The sequence below is a fragment of the Barbus barbus genome (genome assembly GCF_936440315.1).
Source record: "Barbus barbus genome assembly, chromosome: 4".
In the NCBI taxonomy this organism is placed as follows: domain Eukaryota; kingdom Metazoa; phylum Chordata; class Actinopteri; order Cypriniformes; family Cyprinidae; genus Barbus; species Barbus barbus.
This window is the reverse complement of record NC_136732.1, coordinates 26,802,166-26,827,191: the sequence shown is the minus strand read 5'-3', so window position 1 is coordinate 26,827,191 and position 25,026 is coordinate 26,802,166. Positions and strand designations below refer to the sequence as shown.

The 25,026-nt window shown below is 37.7% G+C and overlaps 1 protein-coding gene across 6 annotated transcripts; it reads left to right on the top strand.

Annotated features, from left to right (window-relative positions):
• Nucleotides 1-133: 133 nt before the first annotated feature.
• Nucleotides 134-24,716, top strand: LOC306867481 (BUB3-interacting and GLEBS motif-containing protein ZNF207-like). 6 transcript variants are annotated; one of them, XR_013784025.1, is made up of 15 exons: nucleotides 134-440; nucleotides 1,196-1,322; nucleotides 1,423-1,561; nucleotides 2,713-2,889; nucleotides 2,978-3,053; nucleotides 3,153-3,223; nucleotides 4,903-5,045; nucleotides 9,885-10,106; nucleotides 10,424-10,580; nucleotides 12,580-12,764; nucleotides 12,962-13,040; nucleotides 13,954-14,008; nucleotides 15,793-16,018; nucleotides 21,140-21,484; nucleotides 24,613-24,716. XR_013784025.1 is itself a non-coding variant. In XM_079413149.1 (11 exons), exons 1-11 carry the CDS (start codon nucleotides 400-402, stop codon nucleotides 12,738-12,740), a joined length of 1,401 nt encoding a protein of 466 aa, XP_079269275.1. In that variant the 5' UTR covers nucleotides 323-399; the 3' UTR covers nucleotides 12,741-13,341. The 6 variants fall into 6 exon arrangements, 2 of the variants coding, with proteins under 2 accessions (XP_079269276.1, XP_079269275.1); XR_013784024.1 differs by lacking the exon at nucleotides 15,793-16,018; XR_013784023.1 differs by lacking the exons at nucleotides 15,793-16,018; nucleotides 21,140-21,484.
• The last annotated feature ends 310 nt before the right edge of the window (nucleotides 24,717-25,026 follow it).

Sequence of the window (25,026 nt, the reverse complement as noted above, 5' to 3'; positions counted from 1 at the left end):
AGAAACATGGAAATTGACGGCATATTGTGTGAAAACAACATGAATTGTGTTAATGGTCACATATGGTTGTTAATTGTGTGGTATGGTCACAACAGACGGATGTTGTGCTAATTGCGTTTAGAGTTTTGTAAATGTGACTACAGATTGGACAAAAGGATGTTAGCAACTGAAAAAAAACTGTAAGGGTTGGTAAATGCTAGAAAGTAATATTAATAATAAAAAACTGTAAACATCAACCAGACTTGTGCGCCTCCTGTCCAGTTGGTGGCGGTATTTCCTGTGATGTGTTGTCAGTGCGTGGAAAAAGCCGTCGTCATGTCCTATTTACTCCATTTTAGTTGTGCTAATGTTTTGTTAGGCGTCCGTGTGCTGTTCGCGGAATAGACTGGTAAATAAATCATGGGGAGAAAAAAGAAGAAGCAGATGAAGCCCTGGTGTTGGTATCCTTCTTTAAAAGCGACCTTACCGTTGTTTAATATTTTTCGAATTGTTTATTAGTAGGGGTAGACCCACTTCCTGTTTAGGAATGGTTCCTCTGATATCAAGGCCGTGTCTCTAAACACACTGAGCCGCCTCTGCTTTTCGAGTCGAAGACGCACTTAATGAATCAGAATGAAGTGAAAATAGTTGTTTTTGTCTCTCTATACATGTGGATTAGTTTCACGCTTCCACTTACAAAACAGACCACTATATTGATAGCATTTTTCAAGGAAATATCCAGTAACGTTAGTTAAAAAAATTAAACAAAGAAATTTCCCACTCAGTAACTCACCTCGTTAACAACTGTTTTTTTTTCTTTGCAGAACCAGGATTCCCAATGTCGATTTTTAATACATAATTTTTAAATAAATTCACGTAAAGTAATAACGTTTTGTAATTTTGTGAGATTGAAAAACGTAATGACCTTTTTTTGAATATACAAATTTTGCTCTAAAAATTTTCTCAGGTAGAAGTTGAGATTGTGGAAAAAAGAAAAAGAAAAAAGTCCTTAATCATTAAAAACTGGAACTGTCATGGAGCCTCTGAATATTTTTGGGGGGGCCACAGTTTGAGAACCACTTTACTAGGGTAACGTTATGATAGTGAAAGTGTGCAAAACGATTTAAGCTTCCTTTTGCTGACAGTGTTGTAATTTGTGTCACTTCTGCTGTTCTTGGTGTTTTTCTTGTTTATATGGCTTTAACTGTAAACTCAGGTACTGTAACAGGGATTTTGATGATGAAAAGATTCTCATTCAGCATCAGAAGGCCAAGCACTTTAAGTGTCACATATGTCACAAGAAGTTATATACTGGTCCTGGTCTGGCCATCCACTGTATGCAGGTAAGTAGGCTACTTATTTTATATACTGTGTGTGTGTTTGTGTTTTATATATGTTTTATTTGCCGTATGTTCAAAACTGTTTTTGTTTGATTTATTTAAGGTTCACAAAGAAACCATTGATGGTGTCCCTAATGCAATACCGGGAAGGATTGACATAGAACTGGAGATCTATGGAATGGAGGGTATTCCAGATAAAGACATGGAGGAGAGGAGACGTGTGCTTGAACAAAAAACACAGGGTAGAACATTTAAATTCCTATTTATTAGGGGTGTAACGGTACACAAATATGATGGTTCGGTACGTACCTTGGTTTTAATGTCACGGTTCGGTATGGTTTCGGTGCAGCAGGGGGAAAATCTAAACTTTTATTTATTTATTTGTTTTCTAAACTGGTTTACTGAACAAGTTGCTCTTTCTTACATTCAGCTATAGTTTAAATTTTCTTAGTGATAAAAATCTACCTCAGCTTATGCTTAAAACTATAGGGAGCCCTTTTACAATATGAGATTACAATTAGGCCTAACAATTTAACCCAAACTTAAATTTAATTACTATTTATTTTTAAATGGATGATCAACACTCAACTTTAAAAATAAATTGCATGCAAACATGTAAGTTGTGCATAATACAGTTTTTAAATTAAGTAACATTTCTAGGCTATTTGTTAGAATATATTCAAATACACGCTGGCTGTCATAGCATGTTTCACAACAGATTAATTTAAACATGCATTAAATAATTAAGACTAACAGGTTTAGTAAAATATAATGTGTATGGTGTAATATTTCGCAAAATGTTCCTCTCTAGACTTAATTTCTCTAGTGAACTAACGAGCTGTGGACACGGATGACTTGATGAGGTAAATGAAGTGCTATGTGGCGGTTTATTTCCACGCTGTTTTGTTGATGTCTTTCTGCGGTTGAAACACTGATATAGCAATTACATGAGGCATGAGAGGTTAAGTCATGTTTTTTCGCGTTAAACTAGTAGTACAGAGGAAGGAAAGATCGTGTTCACACGTGCTCCGCTCTGCACAGGTCTGCAGTGCGTCACGGCTCAGACACAGGACCCGGAGCTAATCGCGGCCGCTTGAGTCAATGCTTGTGTTGGGTTTATACCAGCACGCTTCTGAACCGTCCCAGAAGCGGCTCTCCAAGGCATTTATACAGCGATCTGTCATGCCACATCAAAGAGTGTCAAAACACCATTTATTATTTGAATTTCCTGGGGAAAAAAAAGAGATACTGTATTCGTTTGGTACACATGCGTACCGAACCGAAAGACCTGTACCGAATGCGTGTACCGTTACACCTCTACTATTTACTCATCTGTTCTTTTTGTTGCCCGAGTAAACCCATAGTAACTATATTCTCCCTTTTATGGGAACAGAAAATCAGAAGAAAAAACAGCAAGATGACTCAGATGAAGATGACGAAGATGAAGAGGCTGGTCCCTCCTTCCAGCCGCCAGCAACAACTGTACAGCCTCAGGCAGCCTATGCCCCTATGACCCAGCCAGGAATGGCCCCTGTCCCAGTGCCAGGGATGCCACCTGGAAGATACTCAGGTGTGTTTTGTAATGATACAAAACACCCCGTTTAAAATGTTATGAATAATACATTTATTATGTGTCTCTTAAATGGTTTCTCTCAAAGGAATGCCCCCAATGATGCCTGGTGTCCCCCCTATGATGCCAGGGATGCCTCCTATCATGCCCGGGATGCCTCCAGGGTAAGAGTTAATAGAATTGGAATAGTTTTATTTGTTAATGTTTTGTGATTAATCCATAATTATTGCGTTAATTTCCTTCCTGTTATTTTTAACTAATAGCATGATGCCAATGAGTGGGATGATGCCACCTACACACGGAATGCCCCCAATGATGCCAGGCATGCCCCCAGGTAAAGGAACCTTTCATCTCATTACATACAGTGGGGATTTTTCAAGTTTTCCCACTTACAAAGAATGGAGAGATCTGTCATTTTCATCGTAGGTACATCTCAACTGTGAGAGACAGAATATTTAAAAAAAATAAATAAATAAATCACATTGTATGATTTTTGAATAATTCATTTGATTGCATTAAATAAGTATTTGATACAATATAAAAATAGAACTTAATATTTGGTACAGAAAACTTTGTTTACAATTACAGAGCTCAGACGTTCCCTGTAGTTCTTGACCAGGTTTGCACACGCTGCAGCAGGGATTTTGGCCCACTCCTCCATACAGGTCTTCTCCAGATCTTTCAGGTTTTGGGGCTGTCGCAGGGCAACACGGAGTTTCAGCTCCCTCCATAGATTTTCTGTTGGGTTCAGGTCTGGAGACTGGCTAGGCCACTCCAGGACCTTGAAATGCTTCTTACGGAGCCACTCCTTAGTTGCCCTTGCTGTGTGTTTGGGGTCATTGTCATGCTGGAAGACCCAGCCACGACCCATCTTCAATGCTCTTACTGAGGGAAGGAGGTTGTTGCCCAAAATCTTGTGATACATGGCCCCATCCATCCTCCCCTCAATATAATCCCCGGTGCAGTTATCCTGTCCCCTTTGCAGAAAAGCACCCCCAAAGCATGATGTTTCCACCCCCATGCTTCACGGTTGGGATGGTGTTCTTGGAATTGGACTCATCCTTCTTCCTCCAAACACGGCGAGTGGAGTTTACACCAAAAACTTCTCTTTTGGTCTCATCTGACCACATGACCTTCTCCCATGCCTCCTCTGGATCATCCAGATGGTCTTTGGCAAACTTCAGACGGGCCTGGACATGTGCTGTCTTGAGCAGGGGGACCTTGCGCGCGCTGCAGGATTTTAATCCATGACGGTGTAGTGTGTTACTAATGGTAACCGTTGAGACTGTGGTCCCAGCTCTCTTCAGGTCATTGACCAGGTCCTCCCGTGTAGTTCAAGGCTGATCCCTCACCTTTCTCAGGATCATTGATACTCCACGAGGCGAGATCTTGCATGGAGCCCCAGTCCGAGGGAGATTGACAGTCATCTTGAATTTCTTCCATTTTCTAATAATTGCACCAACAGTTGTTGTCTTCTCACCAAGCTGTTTGCCTATTGTTCTGTAGCCCATCCCAGCCTTGTGCAGGTCTACAATTTTGTCCCCAGTGTCCTTAGACAGCTCTTTGGTCTTGCCCATAGTGGAGAGGTTGGAGTCTGATTGATTGAGTGTGTGAACAGGTGTCTTTTATACAGGTAACAAGTTCAAATAGGTGCAATTAATACAGGTAATGAGTGGAGGATAGGAGGGCTTCTTAAAGACAAACTAACAGGTGAAACTAACAGAGCCAGAATTCTTGCTGGTTGGTAGGTGATCAAATACTTAATAAAATGGAAGCTAGTTATTTAAAAATCATACAATGTGATTTTCTGGATTTTTTTTTTTAGATTCTGTCTCTCACAGTTGAGGTGTACCTATGATGAAAATTACAGATCTTTCCATTCTTTGTAAGTGGGAAAACTTGAAAAAATCGGCAGTGTATCAAATACTTATTTGCCCCACTGTATACGAGACCAATATTATTGATTTATTTTTCTTTAATATTTGTATATATTTATGTCATTGTTTTGCTCAGGAATACCACCTCCCATGGGTCATCACCCTGGCATACCCCACATGGCTCAGGCCCCTCCTACCACCCGGCCGGCTGTGCCTGTCACAACAGTGCCCACGCCACAGCCAAGTGTCTCCAAGCCACTGTTTCCCAGTGCAGGACAGGTATGATGCCTTTTCTCCCTACATTAAACAACTTGGTTTATGAACTTTTTTCCACTATGAAATTGCTAGTAAATATCACAAATAATAAAGAAATGGCAAATAACACATTGAATTAAATGTTACATTTTGAGATAAAAAGAGTGAAAAAGTATTATCTTGTATAATGTTATATTTGTTAGCTTATCATTTTGAAAGGCATCAGAAGTAAATTTAAATGGTTTAGGGGCCTAAATTTCTTATTACATCACATTCCAGGACTGATTAGACTCTGGCTATGCAGTATTTTTTTCTTTGCTATGCAAGTTTTGTTCACCAAACATCAATTATTTGGATAGGAAGAGAGAGTAGAGAAGTGAAGTGCAGTGAAGACTTGAATTAATCAACAAAAAAAAAATGTAAAAAACTGAGTGTGTTAATCGTCAATGCAGGAGAATATTTACTAAATATTTGGTAAAGCTAAGCTCTACTGACGTATTTGTCATCTTTCCTTTTACTTATGTCATTAAAGCAGAATCAACGATTATACTCACAGTAGCTCTGGTGACATTTATAGCATAGCAAGTTTTGTTTTAATACATAAATGTAAGTTGATTTAAAAAGAACATTTCAGAATCAGAAATTGGATTGATGATGATTAATGCATGTAAAGAAGCCTATTGTTGTGTCACTTCACGCCACCGACAGTGATGCTTTCAGGTTTGCAGATGTGCTCCTCCTAATACAGAGGTTTTAAATTTTAAATTGTCTAAGACAGTGGTTTTCAATCCTGTTCCTGGGGACCCACCGCTCTGCACACTTTGCATATCTCCCTTATTTAACACATCTGATTCAATTCATCAGCTCGTTAGGAGAGAGCTCAATAAACTCAGAGAAGGGAGACATACAAAATATGCAGAACGGTGCGTCCCCAGGAACAGGATTGAAAGCCATTGATCTAAGAGCTGCTAGTGAAGTGCTGTGTTCTCATCAGAGATTAGCCATTGGTTTCCCATAAGTGTATTAAGTATTATATTGTTAAAAATCGTTGAATTTCTGATGCATATATAAAATGTTGCTTTATATAAAAAAATATATATATTTTTAGTTGGACCAATGAAAATGTTGGCAGACAAAAAAATTAACTACTATCCTGACTGGACCAGCTGTTAAAAAACTGTTAAACCCTATGAGACCAATGAAACCAGGTTCTGAAAAATGAATTGACCTATCGGTAAGCCCCTCCCCTTTAACGCAGATGAGCCAATGGCAGTCGAGTATCAGTTGCACGGGGAGCAGAACTTTAAACACATCTTTAGACATCTTTAGTTTTCAGCACCATAGAGAAACACTGGAGGGTCCGAAGCTCGCATCGGTTTGATGGTGTTTATGCTACAAAAATGGAAAAACAATGTGCCCGGGGTACTTGTGACACTGATTCCAGGTATCCTGAGAGGATAGGCAATAGGATTTATTTTATTCTATTTCCTAAACCCAAACAAAACCGCAAAATGTCTCTAAGCATTCAACCCCAATCTCAGTGAAGACAAAAACGTTCAATTTCTTGTTGTCATACTCATTGTTACAATTTTCATCTGCTCAAGCAGAACGGTAATGTTATCTTGTGCTTCAGCAAGGTATCTCTGGCTAAAACTAATGTTAAAGTTAGTGAGTCCATACTAACGTACAAACCTAAATAGAGGACTGTTCTCACGTCATGTACAGTGTAGGTCAAAAACGCACAAACGAAGGTCTACATTTCAGTGCCTCTCCAAAACTGGTTAAATGTACATTAAAGGTGCAATAGGTGATTGTCTTCAGAAACATTGTTTGTTATTCTGGTTGAAAGTCTCTTCACATCCCGATAGCAATCATTAAGTTAAGTGGTCTAAATGTATTTATATATTCTGTGGAAGGTATAGGACCAAGAAATGTTCGTCCAATCAAAAAAGCTCGGTCCGAGCGTTTTAATTGTCTTTCCTACCTGCCTGTCAACGTATGTATTTGCATACCTCTGCGCACCCTGTTCACGCAGACACCATACATCATCAGCGCGTTCACGTACGCTATGCAGTCAGAGCGAGAATGACAGGCAAACATCAACAACCCAATCTTCCTTCCTGGTATTGTACTTTTACTAACTGTGCTATAAAGTTTTCTCACTGGTGAATGACACATGATGTAGCCCAGCGGTTCCCAATTCCAGTCCTCGCGCCCCCCGCTCTGCATATTTTGCATGTTTCGCTTAGTTAACACACCTGATTTACATAACCAGCTCGTTAGAAGAGAGCTACCGTATTCCTTTTAACATGCTCCCTACACAGTGTTCATTGCTCCCTACTCCCTGAGCAGGGAAATCCGTTGAAGTTTATTTCACTTCGGCACATTAATTTCATGGACTTACGCTGCGCAGCGTCTTCAAACACAGATGAAACTTACTAGAGAAGTGTGACATAATATACCTCTGTAAATAAATACAATTTAAATTCACGTCTCGCACACTTTAATGCCCTTTGTATGGAACATATACGCTCACTTTGACCTGGAATCATGGTGGAATATCTGGTGATGTCCACTTCGCAGGGCACTTATGACTTACGGTCGAACAGAACAAATGTCAGACGTGAAAAGATATACATATGAAATGTGCAGAGCGGGGAGGGTGCGAGGACTGTTAATGGGAACCGTTGATGTAGCCTTTTGTAGTAATTTAATGTTGTCTCTGGTATGGCTTACCGATAGGTCAATTGTGGGCTGTATTAATACATGAACTTTTAACACCTGAGGATCCATTTAAAAAAAAAACCTTAGAGCTGGTAGTTTTAGAGCATCGTTTTAAACCAACTGAGGTCCAGTGTTAAGTGTGTTGATGATAGTTTGGTGAGCAGCAGTCATGTCCAAAATCAAACAGCTGAGGGTCTTTATTGTGTGCTCTTTCTCCATGCTGCAGATGGGGACTCGAGCTCCAAGCACAAGCTCAGGCTCAGGCTCCTCCAGTCTGGACAGTTTGTCAGCATCCTCTAAACCGCTGTCCCAAGTATGCAGTAGCTTGCTTACTCTGTGAAAGAGCTGCTTCATAAAACTTTTGATGGCATGTAACAGCAGACAGACCTCAGACTGCCTCTTAGAATAATTGACTTTGTTCTAGAGCAAGGGTCGGCAAGTAAGTTTGGCATCGGGCCAAACTAAAAATTTTTGGGCCAGAACATAGTTAAAGGATAATTTAAGATATTAATTGATGAAAAATGCAACCAGAATTGCCTGTGACTGACTGTTACAGTGTATTTTGTAACTGGTAGTGAGTGACCTTTTACTCTGTGTAAAATCCTGCAACAGTCATTAACAAAAAGCCACATTTGTGTGGCGGTGTCCGATCAGAGTATGTGAGTGGAGTGGAGTGTCAACAATTTCCACTCCGCACTCCGAGCATTTAATAATTACTCCGCTCCCGCTCCACTCCGCGCTCACTGTTATCAGAAACACCGCTTCGCATCTAGTATTTCAGTATGTTTGAAATATCACAGTTCTATGGAAGCCCGTTTCCGCCACTGAATTAAAAAAGAAAAAAAAAAAAGGTTATTGCGACTTTCTCACAATTCTGACTTTTTTGTCACGGAATTGTGAGATATAAACTCGCAATTGCGAGTTAAAGTCCGGGGGGGGGGGGGGGGGGGGTCAGATATCAGAATTGCGAGTTTATATCTCAGAATTATGACTTTTTAACTCGTGAGTTTATATCACGCAATTCTGAGAAAAAAGTCAGCTGAAAATATTCAGAAGGAACAAATAAATTCCTTGAAATAAAACTTCCCGCTCATGTCCACTGCAGTCATCATAGCCTTCACACTCTTTCTGATTTGAGGGATCCTTTTCGATCTAGCTAGCTAAATATGTTTAATGTGAATTTTTGCTAAATATGCAGTTATATTACAGGTCGTTGGCATGAATTGTACTTGTGATGGAGTGGTGATGGAGCGAGTGAAAACCACGATGCTCTGACTTTTAAAAAATCCTTTCCTAGCTCCATTCAAAATCACACCGCTACACTTGCACTCCGCTCACTTACCCTGTGAGTAACTGTTGCTGTCATGACAGATCTATTTCAGAACCAGCCGCTATCAAAATAATCTGGCTACGGGCGCGGGCCAGATATTATTGCCAGTTTTGGCCCGCGGGCCGCCTGTTGCCGACCACTGTTCTAGAGGACGTCTGTAGTGCTTCGAAAGAGATTGATTTTAATTAAGGCTGAGAAATGACAGACTGCTTAATTATCTTATTTAAACTCAGTCTGTTTCTCTCTCCTCTGGTTTTTAGTTGTGTAAAATCCACCTTCAGAATCACGTTGTCACTGTATGTAGGCCCCAAAAAAGTATTTGGACACCTGATCATGATCTACCTAAAGCCTAACTAACCTAGCTTTGTTGGGGCAGACTGATGTTAAAATTATAATTCTGATCAGACTGAATGTTATGGCTGATAGTAATTCCAAGCTGTTTTTTAATTGAAAAATAAGCTAATAACGGAAATCAATAGTTTTTAATGCTACATGTGAATTTACATCACACCATTACAATGTACTGTATGAAATGTATAGTCTTATGAAATTAGTAATGTTTTTAAATGTTGACTGAGTATTGGACTGCACTGGTAATATTTAGTATGCACGATTCAATATTTAATATTGGCCAGTACCTGATTCATATCATGTATATCATGCATTTCAATGTAGGGTTAATAAAGGGTTGCCCGATATTTCTAGATAAAGTAAATAAAACATCAAATCAAGTGGTATATTGGCCAAGATGCACCTAAATGCAGAATTAGTTGAATCACTGAATGCATCTAATTGGTCTCTCTCTGCAGGTCCAGCAGGCTAGTTCTGGTGTAGCGGTGAACTCCTCTGCACCACCTTCTACTGCCCCCAAAGCAACATTCCCAGCTTACACCCAGTCCTCCGCCACTGCTGCGGCCAACACGAGCAGCACTGTGGCCAAACCGGGCACCCCAGTCACAAGTAAGCCTGCCACCCTCACCACCACCAGTGCAACCAGTAAGTTGATCCACCCCGATGAAGATATATCACTGGTAAGTGAACGTGTTTCTGTGCTTTGATCTTTAACCTTTGCAGAAATAGCTGGTCAGCTTTGGAACGGTGCATGCTTTCAATTGATAAAACACCTGTTTCATTATTCCAGACTGTCTTGTTCCAAACCTGAGACTTTTCTTCTGCGGAACATAAATTTGAATAATGCTTTTTTCCATACATTGAAAGGCAATGCCACTAAAACAACACTAGATCACACTGAGGCCACAAAATCTTTTGTTCCACAGAAGAAATAAAGCAAAAAAGCCCATATTTATTATGTCTTACCAGCTTGTGCGTTTTGCATCGTGTTTTACAGGAGGAGTTGCGAGCACAGCTGCCTCGCTACCAGTGTAAAGTCCCTAGTGCAGGACAGGCTCGCGTGACTTCCCCACCAGTTGCACCGATGGGGGGTGTGTTGCCCCCTCAGCAGGGCATTCCTGCACAGCAGCTGGGTGTTAGGCATCCCATGCAAGGTAGGGTGCATTTGAGGGCTTTCAGACTTTTGGAATGCCCCCTGGATTTCCAAAATAAGAGAGGAAACGTCGTGTTACACTACTGTTTAAAAATTTTGGGGCAGTGAGATTTTTAACACTTTCATTCAGCAAGGATGCAATTAAATTGATCAAAAGTGAGAGTAAATACATTGATGTTAGAAAGGATTTTTATCTCAAATAAATGCTGTTCGATTGAACTTTCTATTCATCAAAGAATCCTGAAAAAAGGCAGTTTCCATTAAAATATTAAACAGCACGACTGTTTTCAACATAAGAAATGTTTCTTGAGCAGCAAATCAGCATATTAGAATGATTTCTGAACCGTGTTAATTTCATTGATAAATTATTTTCGTCATAATTTTTCAAGCAGTGCTTCAGACTGCTTCAGTGCGGGCAACAATCAATGAATAGCGCACATTTATGCCTAGTGTTTGCTTATGAACTAATGTTAATGAATTATGACCATGTTTACTATACAATGTTCATATGGTAATGTTTTAGACGGTTGTAAGAATGCATATTTTATTTCCCTAATCTGAATTTGAATGAGACATTTCAAAATAAGAGTCATGTTGTATTTCAAGATTTTTTCCTGGTCATTATTGATATTTTGCGTACATAAACTGTATTTAATTTAATTTCCATTTAATTAACATCTATTGTAGCTTCTGTCTGGGATTTCCCATCACAGGATGGACAGACTAAGAACATTATTCAAAATTGTATTCAATAAATTTAGTAGTATCAGGTTTTTATAATAAACTAAAACCATAAAAATATTCTCTCTCTCTCTCTCTCTCTCATATACATCCAAGTATAGCTGAAATCACAGCATAGCTATTGTCTTTATCTTATGTGTATTTGATTTCATCAGACAATGGCTCGATTATAAGGTTTTTTGTGCAGATTAACATCTTGTAAGGGAAAGCTTTTTATGTAGTCTTAATGCGTCGCGTTTCAATCACTGTTTCATATTATACAGAAACGGTAGAAAAATATATCAATGAAAACAGTTTTGATAATTTAGCTGCATCAAAATACAGTATGTGGGCACAGAGAGGCAGACAAATGTAGTAATAAATAATAAATGTACATTTTGCATGCTCAGAAGAAGAGCTGCCCTGTCCAGGAAAAATGTTAACGGTTAGTGTAAGTAAATTGCTCCGTGCAAAGAAAGAGAAGTAATGGGAACCTGATATTTCTTTTTTCATGTGTCTAATAGACATGAACAAGTTCTTTGAAAAATATCTGTGACCTTTTGAAACATGTCTAATCTTCATGCTCTGTGTTGACTGGTTTCAATAATAAACATACATTTGCATACAAAGCACATTTAGAACAAATAAAAATGTGCGATTTAAGTTGTGATTAATCATGAGTTAACTCATGACAATCGTGATTAATCACGATTAAATATTTTAATCGATCGACAGCCCTAAAATAAATATATAAATTACATATATTAACTTATTTAATTTAGTTTGAGCTTTAGCTTAACCTGACGTACTAAAATAACCGAAACAGAAAAAAATAATGCATTACAATTGAACTAAACCCTTTGGATTTTAGTCGACTAAATCTACTTTAGATTCAAAAGAATGACTAAAACTAAATCAAAATTTGCTGTCAAAATTAACACTGTTTCTGAGGGATCATGTGACACCGAAGACTGGAGTAATGATGCTAAAAAACTCAGCTTTCCATCACTGGAATAAATAGCATTTTAAAATATACTCAAATCGAAAACATTTTTTAAATAGTAATAATTCACAATATTACTGTTTTTGCTATATTTTTTTATCAAATAAATGCAGCCTTGATAAGCATAAGAGACTCCCGTCTTGCAAAAATAATGAAACAGTCTTACCAACCAACCAACTTTTAAACAGTAGTGAATATTAGTGAAGAACAGCGTAAGATAAAACCAGATTTTTGAATCCCTGTTGCAAATGCAGCTAATCAATTTCCTCTCATGTAGGGCCGTTTGGTGCTCCGCCGCAGGGAGTGCCCGGGTACGTCCCAGGAGGAATGCCTCCTTATGGACAAGCCCCACCCATGGTCCCTCCCTACCAGGCTGCTCCCCCTCGGCCTGCCATTGGCATGAGACCTCCTGTAATGTCTCCTGGAGGCCGATATTGAAGCGTCACCACTGGTCTTCATTAGGTTTGGTGATTCAACAATTTTACCATCTAGTGGCGTGCTTAACAATCCAGATCAGTAACCATAACCCTTCTTGCAATGAGGAGATGGAGTAATCAAACTGTGTAGCGCATGGGACATTTGATTTTACCAAGTCTATTATTTGGACCTACCCTTTGTTGCAGATCATACAGTCTGGCTTTTTTCCATGTTTTGTTTAGGTTTTTAGAAGTGAAGTGTAGTAAATATGGTTCGTAATAATTTGAAGCGGCTGGAGTATCGTACAGCACCTTTAACAAGGCAAGTCACTGTAAATATACTACTGTACTAAAAGTGTGAAGCCTTCGCAGCACCCATAGGTGCTGTTGGACGTCCCGTCCCCAGCGTTGCTTGGTGAGGGCTTCAGATAGCTGTCACTGTTGGATTTATTTTTCTATGTCTGCTTGTCTACATTTACAGTGTTCTCTCTGTAGGGCCAATAACATAAGACTCCTGTGAATGCTATCTGTACTGTTCCACTGTTAATTGTAATAAACTATTGAAATCTAACGACTGTTTTTTCATTAGCAAGTAAAGGACAACCTCACAAGGTTTGTACTACAAATGCTCAACGTGATGGCTGTTGTATATTTGTACGAAAGATGTGTGATTGCAGTGTTTGTGGGTGAGAGGGAAACTGAAGCATCTACCGGTCCTTTCATATTAAAGTTTGAATTTAAAGGGGTCAAATCACAAGGAATCAAGTTTTCCTTGATCTTTTGCGTTAAATGAGGTTAGTACCATGTCAACTTGATGTAACGGTTACAACTCAAAACACCCTCCTCAGTCCAAAAAGACCATTATCATAACATCATTATCAACAACTTCTGACGTCAGTGAAGAAAAGACAAACTAACAATATAAGAGTTTGTGCTGCAACAAAGTGACAAGGTGATAAATGATCATGGAATGGACATGTATAAGACCCCTTTAAGTTTTCAGCTTCTTATGCAAGGACATATGGCTGCTAGACAAAAACTAAAACAACCATTCAGAGAGCAGTTTCCTGAAAATCACAGTCTTGAGAGACTGAAATAACCCTTGTGAACCTGAGAATCATTTATGTCCAGGCTAAGGCTCATTACTTGTGATTTTCAGGAAGAGGCAGGTAAGAAGGTGACTGTAGTTCACTGTGGTTGTTGTCCTAAACTGAGGATTTCTCTTCTCCTTGTAGCAATGCCATGGGACTGGCTGAGGCAGAGTCTCAGTGTTGCCCTGCACAGGCTTAGGCAAGTCTCACATTTTCTCTCTTTCTTCTCTGTATTCAGGGGGCCTCACAGCCGTTTGGCTGTTGGATACAAATGTCCCCAAACTTAGAGCAAGTTTGGCGATGGCCCCCGGGTTTATTAATACTGTATCAGGAGAGTTTTCTTAACTAACTCCTAGTTTTAACTAACGTGTTAAAAATAGATACACATGCTTCAAATTGTTGAGGCCAGTAAGGTTTGTAATGTTGCAAAGATGCATTGAATTGATCAAAAGTGACCGTAAATACAGTTGTTACAGGATTTCTATATCAAATTACTGCTGTTTTTTAACCTTCTGTTCAAGGAATCCTGAAAAAAAGTGTTACCGTTTTCACAAAATTATTAAGCAGCATAACTGTTTTCAGTGTTAATAGTAACTGAGCATCAAATCAGCATATTAGAATGATTTCTGAAGGATTGTGAGACAATGAAGACTGGAGTAATGATGCTGAAAATTCAGCTTTGCATCACAGGAATAAATTCTATTTTAATCTGTGTTCACATAGAAAAGTTCCTTTAAATTGTAATAATATTTCACAGTATTGCTGTATTTTGAAATAAATAGTGTTGGCGAGTATGAGACTTTTTCCAGAATGATTAAAAAATCTTACCAGCCTCAATCGTTTGAACGGAAGTGTTTATTAAAGTAATCTGTTGAGTTTTCAACCACATATGGCATGCTGTTGATTACCACAGACTATGATTTTGACTCGTCTCTCAGTTTGTAAGAAACCAATGGGAAATGGATATGCAGTAATTACGATGAAAGTTTAGCAGTTATGCAAACTAGAAATAGCACCTTGCTAATAAACATGTTAGCATTATACTTGGTGTGCTAACCAACTGTATTTGTGCAGTTACATGGAGCTGAGGGTTTAAACTTCACAATTGCATTCATAAAACACGAGTTCTTCCACCTTAATCATATTGACATTTTATTGTTTGTTACTTTACTCTTTTTACAAACTGAAAGATGAGGTGAAATTATTCAGTGTACCTCAGATTCTTTCCATGAGCATTGTTGAAAATCCAGAGTATTATATGTGGTAAGATATTTGTGTGTGTATATAGTTTGCTTTTGATGCATCATAGAAATTTCATAAGAAAAGATGCAGTTGAGCAGTAGCACTGGGGAGTAATGTGTGATTTTCTTTAACAAGCTCTTCTACTGGTTTTGGAAAAGGTTGGCATGTTTCTTGGCACTAATGGTGTATTTGATGGATTTCTGTCCACAGTTTGGCTTTGATATCAATCCATAGAACTACTTCAAGGTTTCATTTAGTATCTAGCTGACCATATAAATCGGATGGTTTGTGTTTTGTAAAGTACTTTCTTTGAGTAGTTTGTGGTTATGTTTCTTTTATCTGCCCAGTTGCTACTATTCATTCACTCTTGGTTTTAATGAAAATGTAATCCAGGACCCCCTTTACAGGCTAGACTGAGCAAGTATATAATTATTCCTCGTTTGTAAATCTCCGTTTACCTTCTGTTGATGGGTAGAGATAAACAGGAGTCATTGCTTTCCTGTTCGCTGTCAGCTAGTTCTTTGCCTGGTCGCCTGGTAAGTTTAGAGCTTGTATGTGAATCAGTAGTCCTTGTTCTTGAGTTATTTCAGAGTTTGAAATGGCCTGTGATCTGTCTGTGCAGAGTGCAGCACTGAGTTTCCTTTTCTTTTTGTCCTGTTTTAATATAATAAAAGCTGAGATAAAAACAAATGACCTGTGTATTCTTTGGTCATGCCAAATGCTTTTCTTCTCTGAAAATAGTGTATGTGGACTTTTATTACGAAGCGCCAAACACATACAGACATATGTCTGCTGAACTTCCTGTGCATTGGGTGGAGCTCTGTGGAGATGAAAAGGGCGATTATAGCAAGTGCAGCACAAGCAACGATTTGAGGAGAGATGACACTTGTCTTGGAGATTTAAAAACGTTAAATGTGCACCATGAGAGCCTGCTTATTCCTCTGGATTTTATGGGAGCAGACTTTAGGTAAGTCACATTGAACTGGACACTGTAGGAATGTTTTGTGTTTATGCTGTATTAGTACCAGTTCAATTTACTAGAAAAAAGTCAAAACATTTATAATTATTTATATATATAAACATCGTCATCTTTATTTATAGGTTAGTGCTTTATAAAATACAAGTTGTCAAAAATGCTTTTACAGTGTTAAATAGGAAAAATGTAGACCTAATATTTTACATAAACACAGATGGGCAGAATTGTTGTTACCCTTGGTAAATATGACCCCCCCAAAAAAAGATGTGAAAATAAACCTGCATTATTAATCCTATTGATCCTTAAAAAAAAAAAATCTAACCTTTCATTGAACTAAAACAATTGAAAATGGGGGGGGGGGGGGATCTCATTATGAAATGTTTTTAAAATATCTGTGAAGTATATTCCCATTCATATTTACAATTTTGAGCACACCAGGGTGATTATGAACATAAAATAATCCAGCCATGGCTTGCTGTTTCACAGAAATATAAATAGGAGGGAAAACAAAGCCCAAATTCCAAATTAATCATCCATCACAATGAGAAAAACCAAAGAATATATTTCTGATGAGCAGCAAAATATAATTGAGCTTCACAAATTAGTGAAGTGGCTTTAAGTAAAGAGAGCTGTAAAAATTCCCATTTCTACCATCAGGGCAATAATTAAGAATTTCCAATCAACAGAAAATGTTACAAACTGCCTGGAAGAGGACGTGTGTCTATATCGTCCTAATACACGGTGAGGAGTAGAGTTTGTGTGGCTAAAGACTCTCCAAGGACCACAGCTGGAGCATTGTAGAGAAAGGTTGAGTTTCGGGGTCAGAAAACCTTTAAATATATATATATATATATATATATATATATATATATATATACACACCACATGTTTTTTGGGAGGGTTTCAAGAAAAAAAAAAAATCAAAAAAAGAAAATTCTCATGCAAAAACAATCTCCAGCATATTCAGTTGTCAGACACGACTGGAACTTCAAATGGGACTGGCTTCTATGGTCAGATTAAACTAAAAAATTTGTTTTTTAGCAGCAAACACTCAAGATGTGTTTGGTGAACACAAGGATAAAAAAGTACCCCATGTGTACAATTAACTATACTGTTGTATTTTTAATGTTCAATTTTAATGTTCAATGTCCATCTTGTTTAGACACATGGCATCATGGATTCTATCAAATACCAAAAGATAAAAAATCAGTAAGTGATTTTAGAAATCTTATAATGGGCCATGTTTGGATCTTCCAACCGGACATTAATCCAAACACAAACCTCAAAAACAACACAAAAATGGGTCACTGAGCACAAAACCAAGCTTCTGCTATGGCCATTCCAGTCCTCTGACCAGAACCCTGTAGAAAATGAGTGAGGTGAACTGAAGAGAAGCAGCACCAACATGGAGCTGGGAATCTGGAGTTATTCTGGATGGGGTCTTAAAAAGTCTTAAATTGTACAAGAAAGTCTTTAATCATGATTTCAAGAGGTCTTAAATTTGGAGACGGAAAGAGCAGAATTGCGATATGGCTGAATGTGACGATTAAACTTCAAAAGGCTATGATTTTATGAAATAAACGTGAGCTCTGAAAGTTCAGTCGGGTGCTGCGCTGCTTTGTGTTCTGTCTTTACCGGGAAAACCTTTATATTTCTGCCAAACGTGACACTTGCTGGCAGAGAATAAATCAGTTAACCGAGGTTAAACTAGTGCCTTCTTTCACTGCACGATTCAGTCTATTAAAATGCATTTAGAATGATCACTTAATTTAAGATATGGGGGCAGAAAATGTATAGCCTATATATCATTTCATATAGGTAAAGGGTAACTAAACCCCTGGTGAGAGCATAACTCCACCCACTGGCAATATTTGAGAAATGTTGGAAAAGTGGGCAGAGCCCAGCGGAGACAGAGGAGACGAACCGAGGGCGGGGCTGAGCGGGGGGCGTGCACTTGAGACCCGCAGTGACGGAATGATTGAGCTTGTGCAGGGGCGTGCTTAGTAAGTGCCATCATACGTCACAGGGGTATGCAGTAGCCACCGTTTAACCTGCAGAGGGCAGCACTCAGACGTTTTTACACCATATATTGTAGAATTAAAACACTATAACCAAATGTCAAAACATTTACTCGAATCAATGCACAGCACTAATAAAGACACAGTCTTACAGATCATTAACTCAAAAAAGTTGTTTTAGGGTTTAGTTACCCTTTAATATCACACGAAGAGTGCCATTTTTTTCTCTCCAAAAGTCAGCATGATTACAAATGTGATATTGATTTTATGCAACAGTTCAATAAACAAGAAGTTAATATTAAGAGACTTTGCTTCTCTGAGCAACATGACGGTGATTCGTTCCTGAATGAATCAACCTTTTAAATGATTCGATTCAATCGCAATGATTCACTGCTGACTTACTGCCACCTACTGGCGGGTTTAATTTCACATTTAAAGTATCTTAATTTTTTTAAATAATTTCAAATATCAATTTTCATCGTTTTATGTTTCAAATATCAAAACATTTATTATGCATTTGTAACTGTAGGTTAGCATTCTATGTCCCTCTGAGCTGCATTAAAGAGTGTGTAAATACATCTAAATGCCATTTCAGACGCATTGCAAAGATACATTTAGTTGATTCTGATTTAATTTCCTTGGTAATAGCCCAAAATGCAAGAATTTGACTCAAAAGATGATGCACACTTTTAGAAAAAAATGGCTTAAAGGTAAAAATGCCCATAAAACGTATTGGAAAAGATTAATTTCTATTACTGCTGTGAACTGACCACACTGAATATGAAGAATATCAAACAAATCAGAAGTCAGCTGTCCATTGTAATCTTTAAGATACCTGCACAATAACAAACGCAGCAAAATATCGCCTAATTATCGTAATCGATAAAATCCCAGAAAATATCAAGATATCATTTTTTGTCAATATCGCACACCCCTAATTCATGTTATTTAATTTATAATTTATTGATAATAATTGTTAAAAATCAATATTATTAATACTTTTGACTTATCCATTTTCTTAAAAATGGTTTAAAGGCTTAAATGTAAAGTTTATCATTTTACAAAACTATTTGTTTGTGTGGAAACTTGTATCTGAATTGTAAATCATGCTTTTTACAGTCATTTTACAGTTTAATATGGTTCTATAGACATTACCCTACCCCGCTCATAAGTAAGTAAGTAAAGTTTATTTATAGAGCGTTTTCACAGATACAATCACAAAGTGCAATCATACAAAATAAAACTTAGGTTTATACAATTTAAATTAAAAGGCAATAAAGCCCAGTCAACTAAAAGCTTGTTGAAATAACAATGTCTTTAGTTGCTTTTTAAAAGAATCGACAGAGTCGGCCACACGGAGGGACAGGGGCAGAGCATTCCACAGTCTGGGGGCTACAACCTGAAAGGACCGGTCACCCCGGGTTTTATAGCGAGTCTTTGGGACCAATAAAAGACTCTGGCCTACGGATCGAAGGGCACAGCCTGGGGAGTAGGGAAGCAACAAATCAGCAATGTATTGTGGGGACTGACCATTTAAAGCTCTAAAAGTTAAGACTAATATTTTAAAATCAATTCGAAATTTGATGGGTAGCCAGTATAGGGAAGATAAAATGGGTGTGATGTGTGTCCTTCTGCTAGATCCTGTTAAAAGCCTTGCCACGGCATTTTGAACCATTTGAAGACGGTTTAAAGCAGATTTGTTGAAATTAGTAAAAAGAGAGTTACAATAATCTAGACGTGACGAAATAAAAGCATGGATAACCATCTCAAGATCAGAGTTCGATAAAATTGACCTCAATTTAGCAATATTTCTTAAATGATAAAAACAATTTCTGACCAGAAGTCTAGAATGGTAGTCCAAAGACATTGACTGGTCAAACCAAACGCCAAGATTTCTGAGACTCGACTGGACAGTTGAGCTCAGAGAACCAAGGTGTTGGAGGATTGATGGGATTTTGTTATCTGGGGCAACAATTAGAGTTTCAGTCTTTTCTGAATTTAATTGGAGACAGTTACTAGCAAGCCACGATTTAACACAAGAAATACTATCCAACAAATCTGTTAGTTTGTGGAACTCAGTGTCATTAAACGAGCAATACAACTGTAAGTCATCAGCATAAAAATTATATGACACATTCTTAAAATGGCTCAAAATTTTTCCCAAAGGGCTAATGTACATTACAAACAAAAGTGGACCTAAGACAGAGCCCTGGGGTACACCATGCAAGAGTGGAGTGGCATCAGACAGTATACCATTTACATAAAGAGAAAATGTTCTGTCACTCAAGTAAGAGGAAAACCACTTTAAAACAGACCCAACAATACCAAACTCTTGTTTCAATCTATTCAACAGTATTTTGTGGTCCACTGTATCAAAAGCTGATGATAAATCCAATAAAACCAATACAGTGTACCTTCCAGAGTCATGGTATTCATTGTATTTGTGCAGGTCTTAAAAAGTTTTTAATTTGAGTTTAAAAATCCTGAAGCAACCCTGGAATGGTCTCTGATCTCTTGTCAGGTGTTCTCTAACCTCATCAGGCATTATAGGAGAAAATTTAGAGCTGTTAAACTGGCAAATGGAGATTTCAAAAAGTATTGAATAAAAGGGTGCCGTTAATTGTGTCCAATGTGTATTAGAGAAAAACATTTATTTCATAATGATATTTCCCCCCATTTTAAATTCTTATTATCCAATGAAAAGTTAGATTTTTGTGAATTTTTAAAATAAAAGATCAAAATAATTAAAGCAGATTTATTTTCACAGCCTTCTTTGATCATATTTACCAAGGGTGCCAACAATTCTGACCACGTGTGTATATTACACATTTGAAGTATTTTATAATATCTGACCATTTCAAGTTATTCTTATGACACGTTAACAAAAGAATAAAAATAATGCTGTCTCAGTAACAGCGGCCTACATCAGTGAACCTATGTATTTTACCTGCACTGAGCTGAATAAAAAAAATTGCTTAATATTAGGCTATAAGGCCAGCAATGCACAAATGAACCAAAACCAGTTTCTAAATATTTCATGCGACGATAACGTTACGTGATTTAATTTTAATTTTATTTTACCAATACTTTTCAGCATCTGAAGATTTTCATTACATCCAAAGGCTGGAGGGTGAATTGGTGGACATAGATTGTGTTGCAGAAGCCAATGAACCCCGGCCATCGCTTCTGCACCTGAGACGAAGGTTTGCTCATTCAGAAAGTGTGCTGAACATCTCTGAAGATGAAGAAGTGCTGAGAGCAGATCCAGAGACTGAGGAACGAATCAATATTTCCGGACAGCTGAATTTACGCACAGTTACTCTGACTCTTTCTCATTTACGAGCCACAGACACGGGGCTTTATGTCTGCGATTTCTCAGGAGATCCATCATTTCCGCTCTCGGCGAACACAACTCTCTTTCTGCTGGTAAAAGCGGCAGGTTGGTGAATACTTTGATAAGATAATTAGATAATTACGTCGTCATTGCCAATTAACTTCAGAAATGGCAAATAAGGGACAATTGTGATTCTTTAGCTTTTATTGTTTAAGAAAATGAGGGACAGAACAAGGGATGCTCCAAATATTTGTACTGTACCATAATACCCATGCGCCACCACTAGCCTATCTTTTTAATCTTTCTTTATCTACAAATGAAATTCCTTCTCTCTGGAAAACTGCTTATGTTCGGCCATTATTTAAAGGGGGTGATCCAACTGTTTTGAATAATTATAGGCCTATTTGGGAATTGTCTATTTTATAAAAGGTTTTGGAATCCCTTGTGAACGATCAATTAAAAGAGTTTCTATCTTCTAAAAATGCCTTCGAGTTCCCATCTGGTTTTAGGAAAAAACACAGTACATCCAGAGCAACTATAAAAGTATTAAATGATTTAATGGTTTCATTGGATAATAAAAACCACAGTGCTGCTCTTTTTATCGATTTATCAAAGGCTTTTGATTTCGTAGATGATGAAATTTTGAAGCAGAGGCTACTTGGTGTAGGTTCATCAGTAAATACTGTTGGATGGTTTGTTAATTACTTATCGGATAGATCTCAATGTATAAATATTGAGGGACTCACTTCTAGTACTCGGAATGTAAAGATTGATGTACCACAGGGATCAGTCCTTGGGCCATTATTATTTATTTTATGTATTAATAATATTGGGAATAACCTTGCACATTCAAGTTTTCACTGATATGGTGATTTACTCCTCTGCATCAACACTGGATCAGGCTGAGAGTCATCTTCAATCTGATGATGATACAGTTCATCATACACTGACTGAGCGATTTAAAACTTGTTCTAAATGCGGAGAAATCTAAACTTATGTTTACAAAAAGAAAGTCTGCACATTCAAACTCATATCAATTACTACTCTTCAGGGTTTGGAGATTGAAGTAGTATCTAAGTATAAATACCTGGGGTTTTTAATTGATGATTCTCTTTCTTTTGGGCCTCATATTCAGTACCTTGTGAGAAAATTAAAGTTGAAACTGGGCCTTTTTTAGAGTCAAGTATTGTCTTTCTCTTGCAGCAAGGAAGAGATTGGTACCAGCTACATTTTTGTCAGTGTTGGATTACTGTGATATCATATATATGCAGGCACCTAAGCATTGTTTACAGGCGTTGGATTCAGTTAATCATGGAGCATTAAGGTTCATCACAAATTCAAAAGCCCTTACTCATCATTGTTTATTGTACTCTCGGGTTGGATGGCTGGCGTTGTCATCCCGTAGACTTAAGCATTGGTACTTATTTAAAGTCATTTTAGGTTTACTTCCCTCATATTTACAGCAGAATATCTTTCAAAAAGGTATAAAGAATTATGGGCTTCGCACACAGGACTATTATCTCTTAAGCATCCCTAAAGTTCGTACTAATATGGGTAAACAGGCATTCAGTTATGCTGCTCCATTACAAGATAAGTTATGCTTAAAAGAGTTGGTATCACTAAATGATTTTAGATATATTTTAAAGGATCTAGTTGTAGAGTCACCTGATTGTAAATGTTTTGAGTGAATTATGTTTCTGTGTATGTGAACTAATGTATTTTGTTTTATGTGTAACTAAATGTGCTGCCTATCTTGGCCAGGACCCTCTTGTAAATGAGATTTTAAAATCTCAAGAGTTTTTAATTCCTGGTTAAATAAAGGTTTAATAATAATAATAATGTAGCCTGCAGTTAAAAAGTTCTCAGAAATAATCACAATGGTTTTGTATAACCTATTTATGTACAATTATTCTGAAAATAATTTTAAATGTCATACAAAAATGTCATTGGCCTGAGTAAATTGTACCATTATAGAATTGTGACTTCACAAGTGTAGTAATTTAGTGAAAATACTGTGAAATGACAAATAGCATGAAAGTTGAAAGCGTAACAACTGAAGGTCTATGAAACAATCAAGCATTTTTCTTAAACAATGGCACTTAAAGTTTTGAACTAAAATATTATATAGCCTTTGAATGAATGAAAATAAAAAAATAAAAATGACATTAAGGAAAACTTAGTGAGTGTGCGAGTGCCGCAGAGGATTCCGCTTGGTCTTAAAGCCTTGCTCAAACCCTTACGTTCACAATAAAACAATGACTTGTGCAAAAAGAATGATTATCAATTGAGAATGTGTTATTGATATGGTCTGGTTAAAATAATAATATGGACTGCAAGAAAATAATAAATAAAAAGAGTGGGGCTGCTATGCAGGCAGTCTAGGGACAACATCCATATTTCAACCCAGTGGCATGACAACACCGGCCCTCTCGGCCAAAAAAACAGACCGGCCCACCGGGAATCCTCCAGGTGCTCCCGATTATCCAATCCGGGCCTGTTTAGTAACAGAAGCACACGTTCAGTGATATTATCGATATCACACTGACCCCATCAGGAGCCTAAGTTTAAAGCCAGGCTTTTCGGTTAGTCTAACTTATTTTGAACCAAACCTACTGACAATATGTCAGACTAACTCAAATAACCTGGCTTATTTGGTAAACGTGTTTTATGAAACAGGCCCCAGGTGAGAGAAAAAAATAAATAAAAACTGAAACAACATTAAAAGGAATAGTTCACCCAAAAATGACAATGGTCATCATTTAAACCTTTGAGTTTCTCTCTTATGTTAAACACAACAGAAGATATTTGGAAGAACCAAACAGTTGTTGGTCCCCATTGACTTTCATAGTAGGGAAAGAAATACTATGGAAGTCAATGGGGACCATCAACTGTTTGATTACCAGCATTCTTCAAAATATCTTCCGTTATATTCAACATAAGAAAGAAAATCATACAGGTTTGGAACGACATGAGGGTAAGTAAATAATGACAACATTTAAAATTTTGGGTGAACTATCCTTCAAACTAACTCAAGCCCAATAACCACATTGCTGGCTTCTGGAGGTCTGCTTACAGGCCTACCTGAATTCAACTGGTTTCAAAATACACTGTTCTTGAACTAAATAATGACACTATTGCCTTTTTGAGCTGCCTTGTTATGACCCCTTATATATGTTTGGCAGTAGCAATGGAACAATAAGCCCACATCTGAACACATAATCTGTTTGTTTCAGGCGAGTCGTGCTCCTGTAGGAGGTATTCTCTGCTCATCTATACCATCTCAGTAGGAGTGAGTCTGCTCCTACTCTCGGCCATCGCTTTCTTTGTGACACATTATGTAAGGTTCCCCAACAACACAGCTGAATACTTCATTTAACATAAAGCAAGCAATACAGTGTCATTCCTAATGTGAAAATACTCGTCCTCAGAAAAAGCCATATGCTCAGCCAGAGCGTCAAACCACAGCTCCGATTTATGAAGACATGTCAAGTGTGAAAGGAAAAGGAAGTCATTGGATCCATCCACCAGCCCCAGAAACATCTGCTATGCTGGAGAAACTCTACGGATCCCCCAAACGGACAAATGTGGAACAGCATCAGGAAAAATAATCATAAAAATCAGCTTAGTTGTGAAATACGTTATGTTAT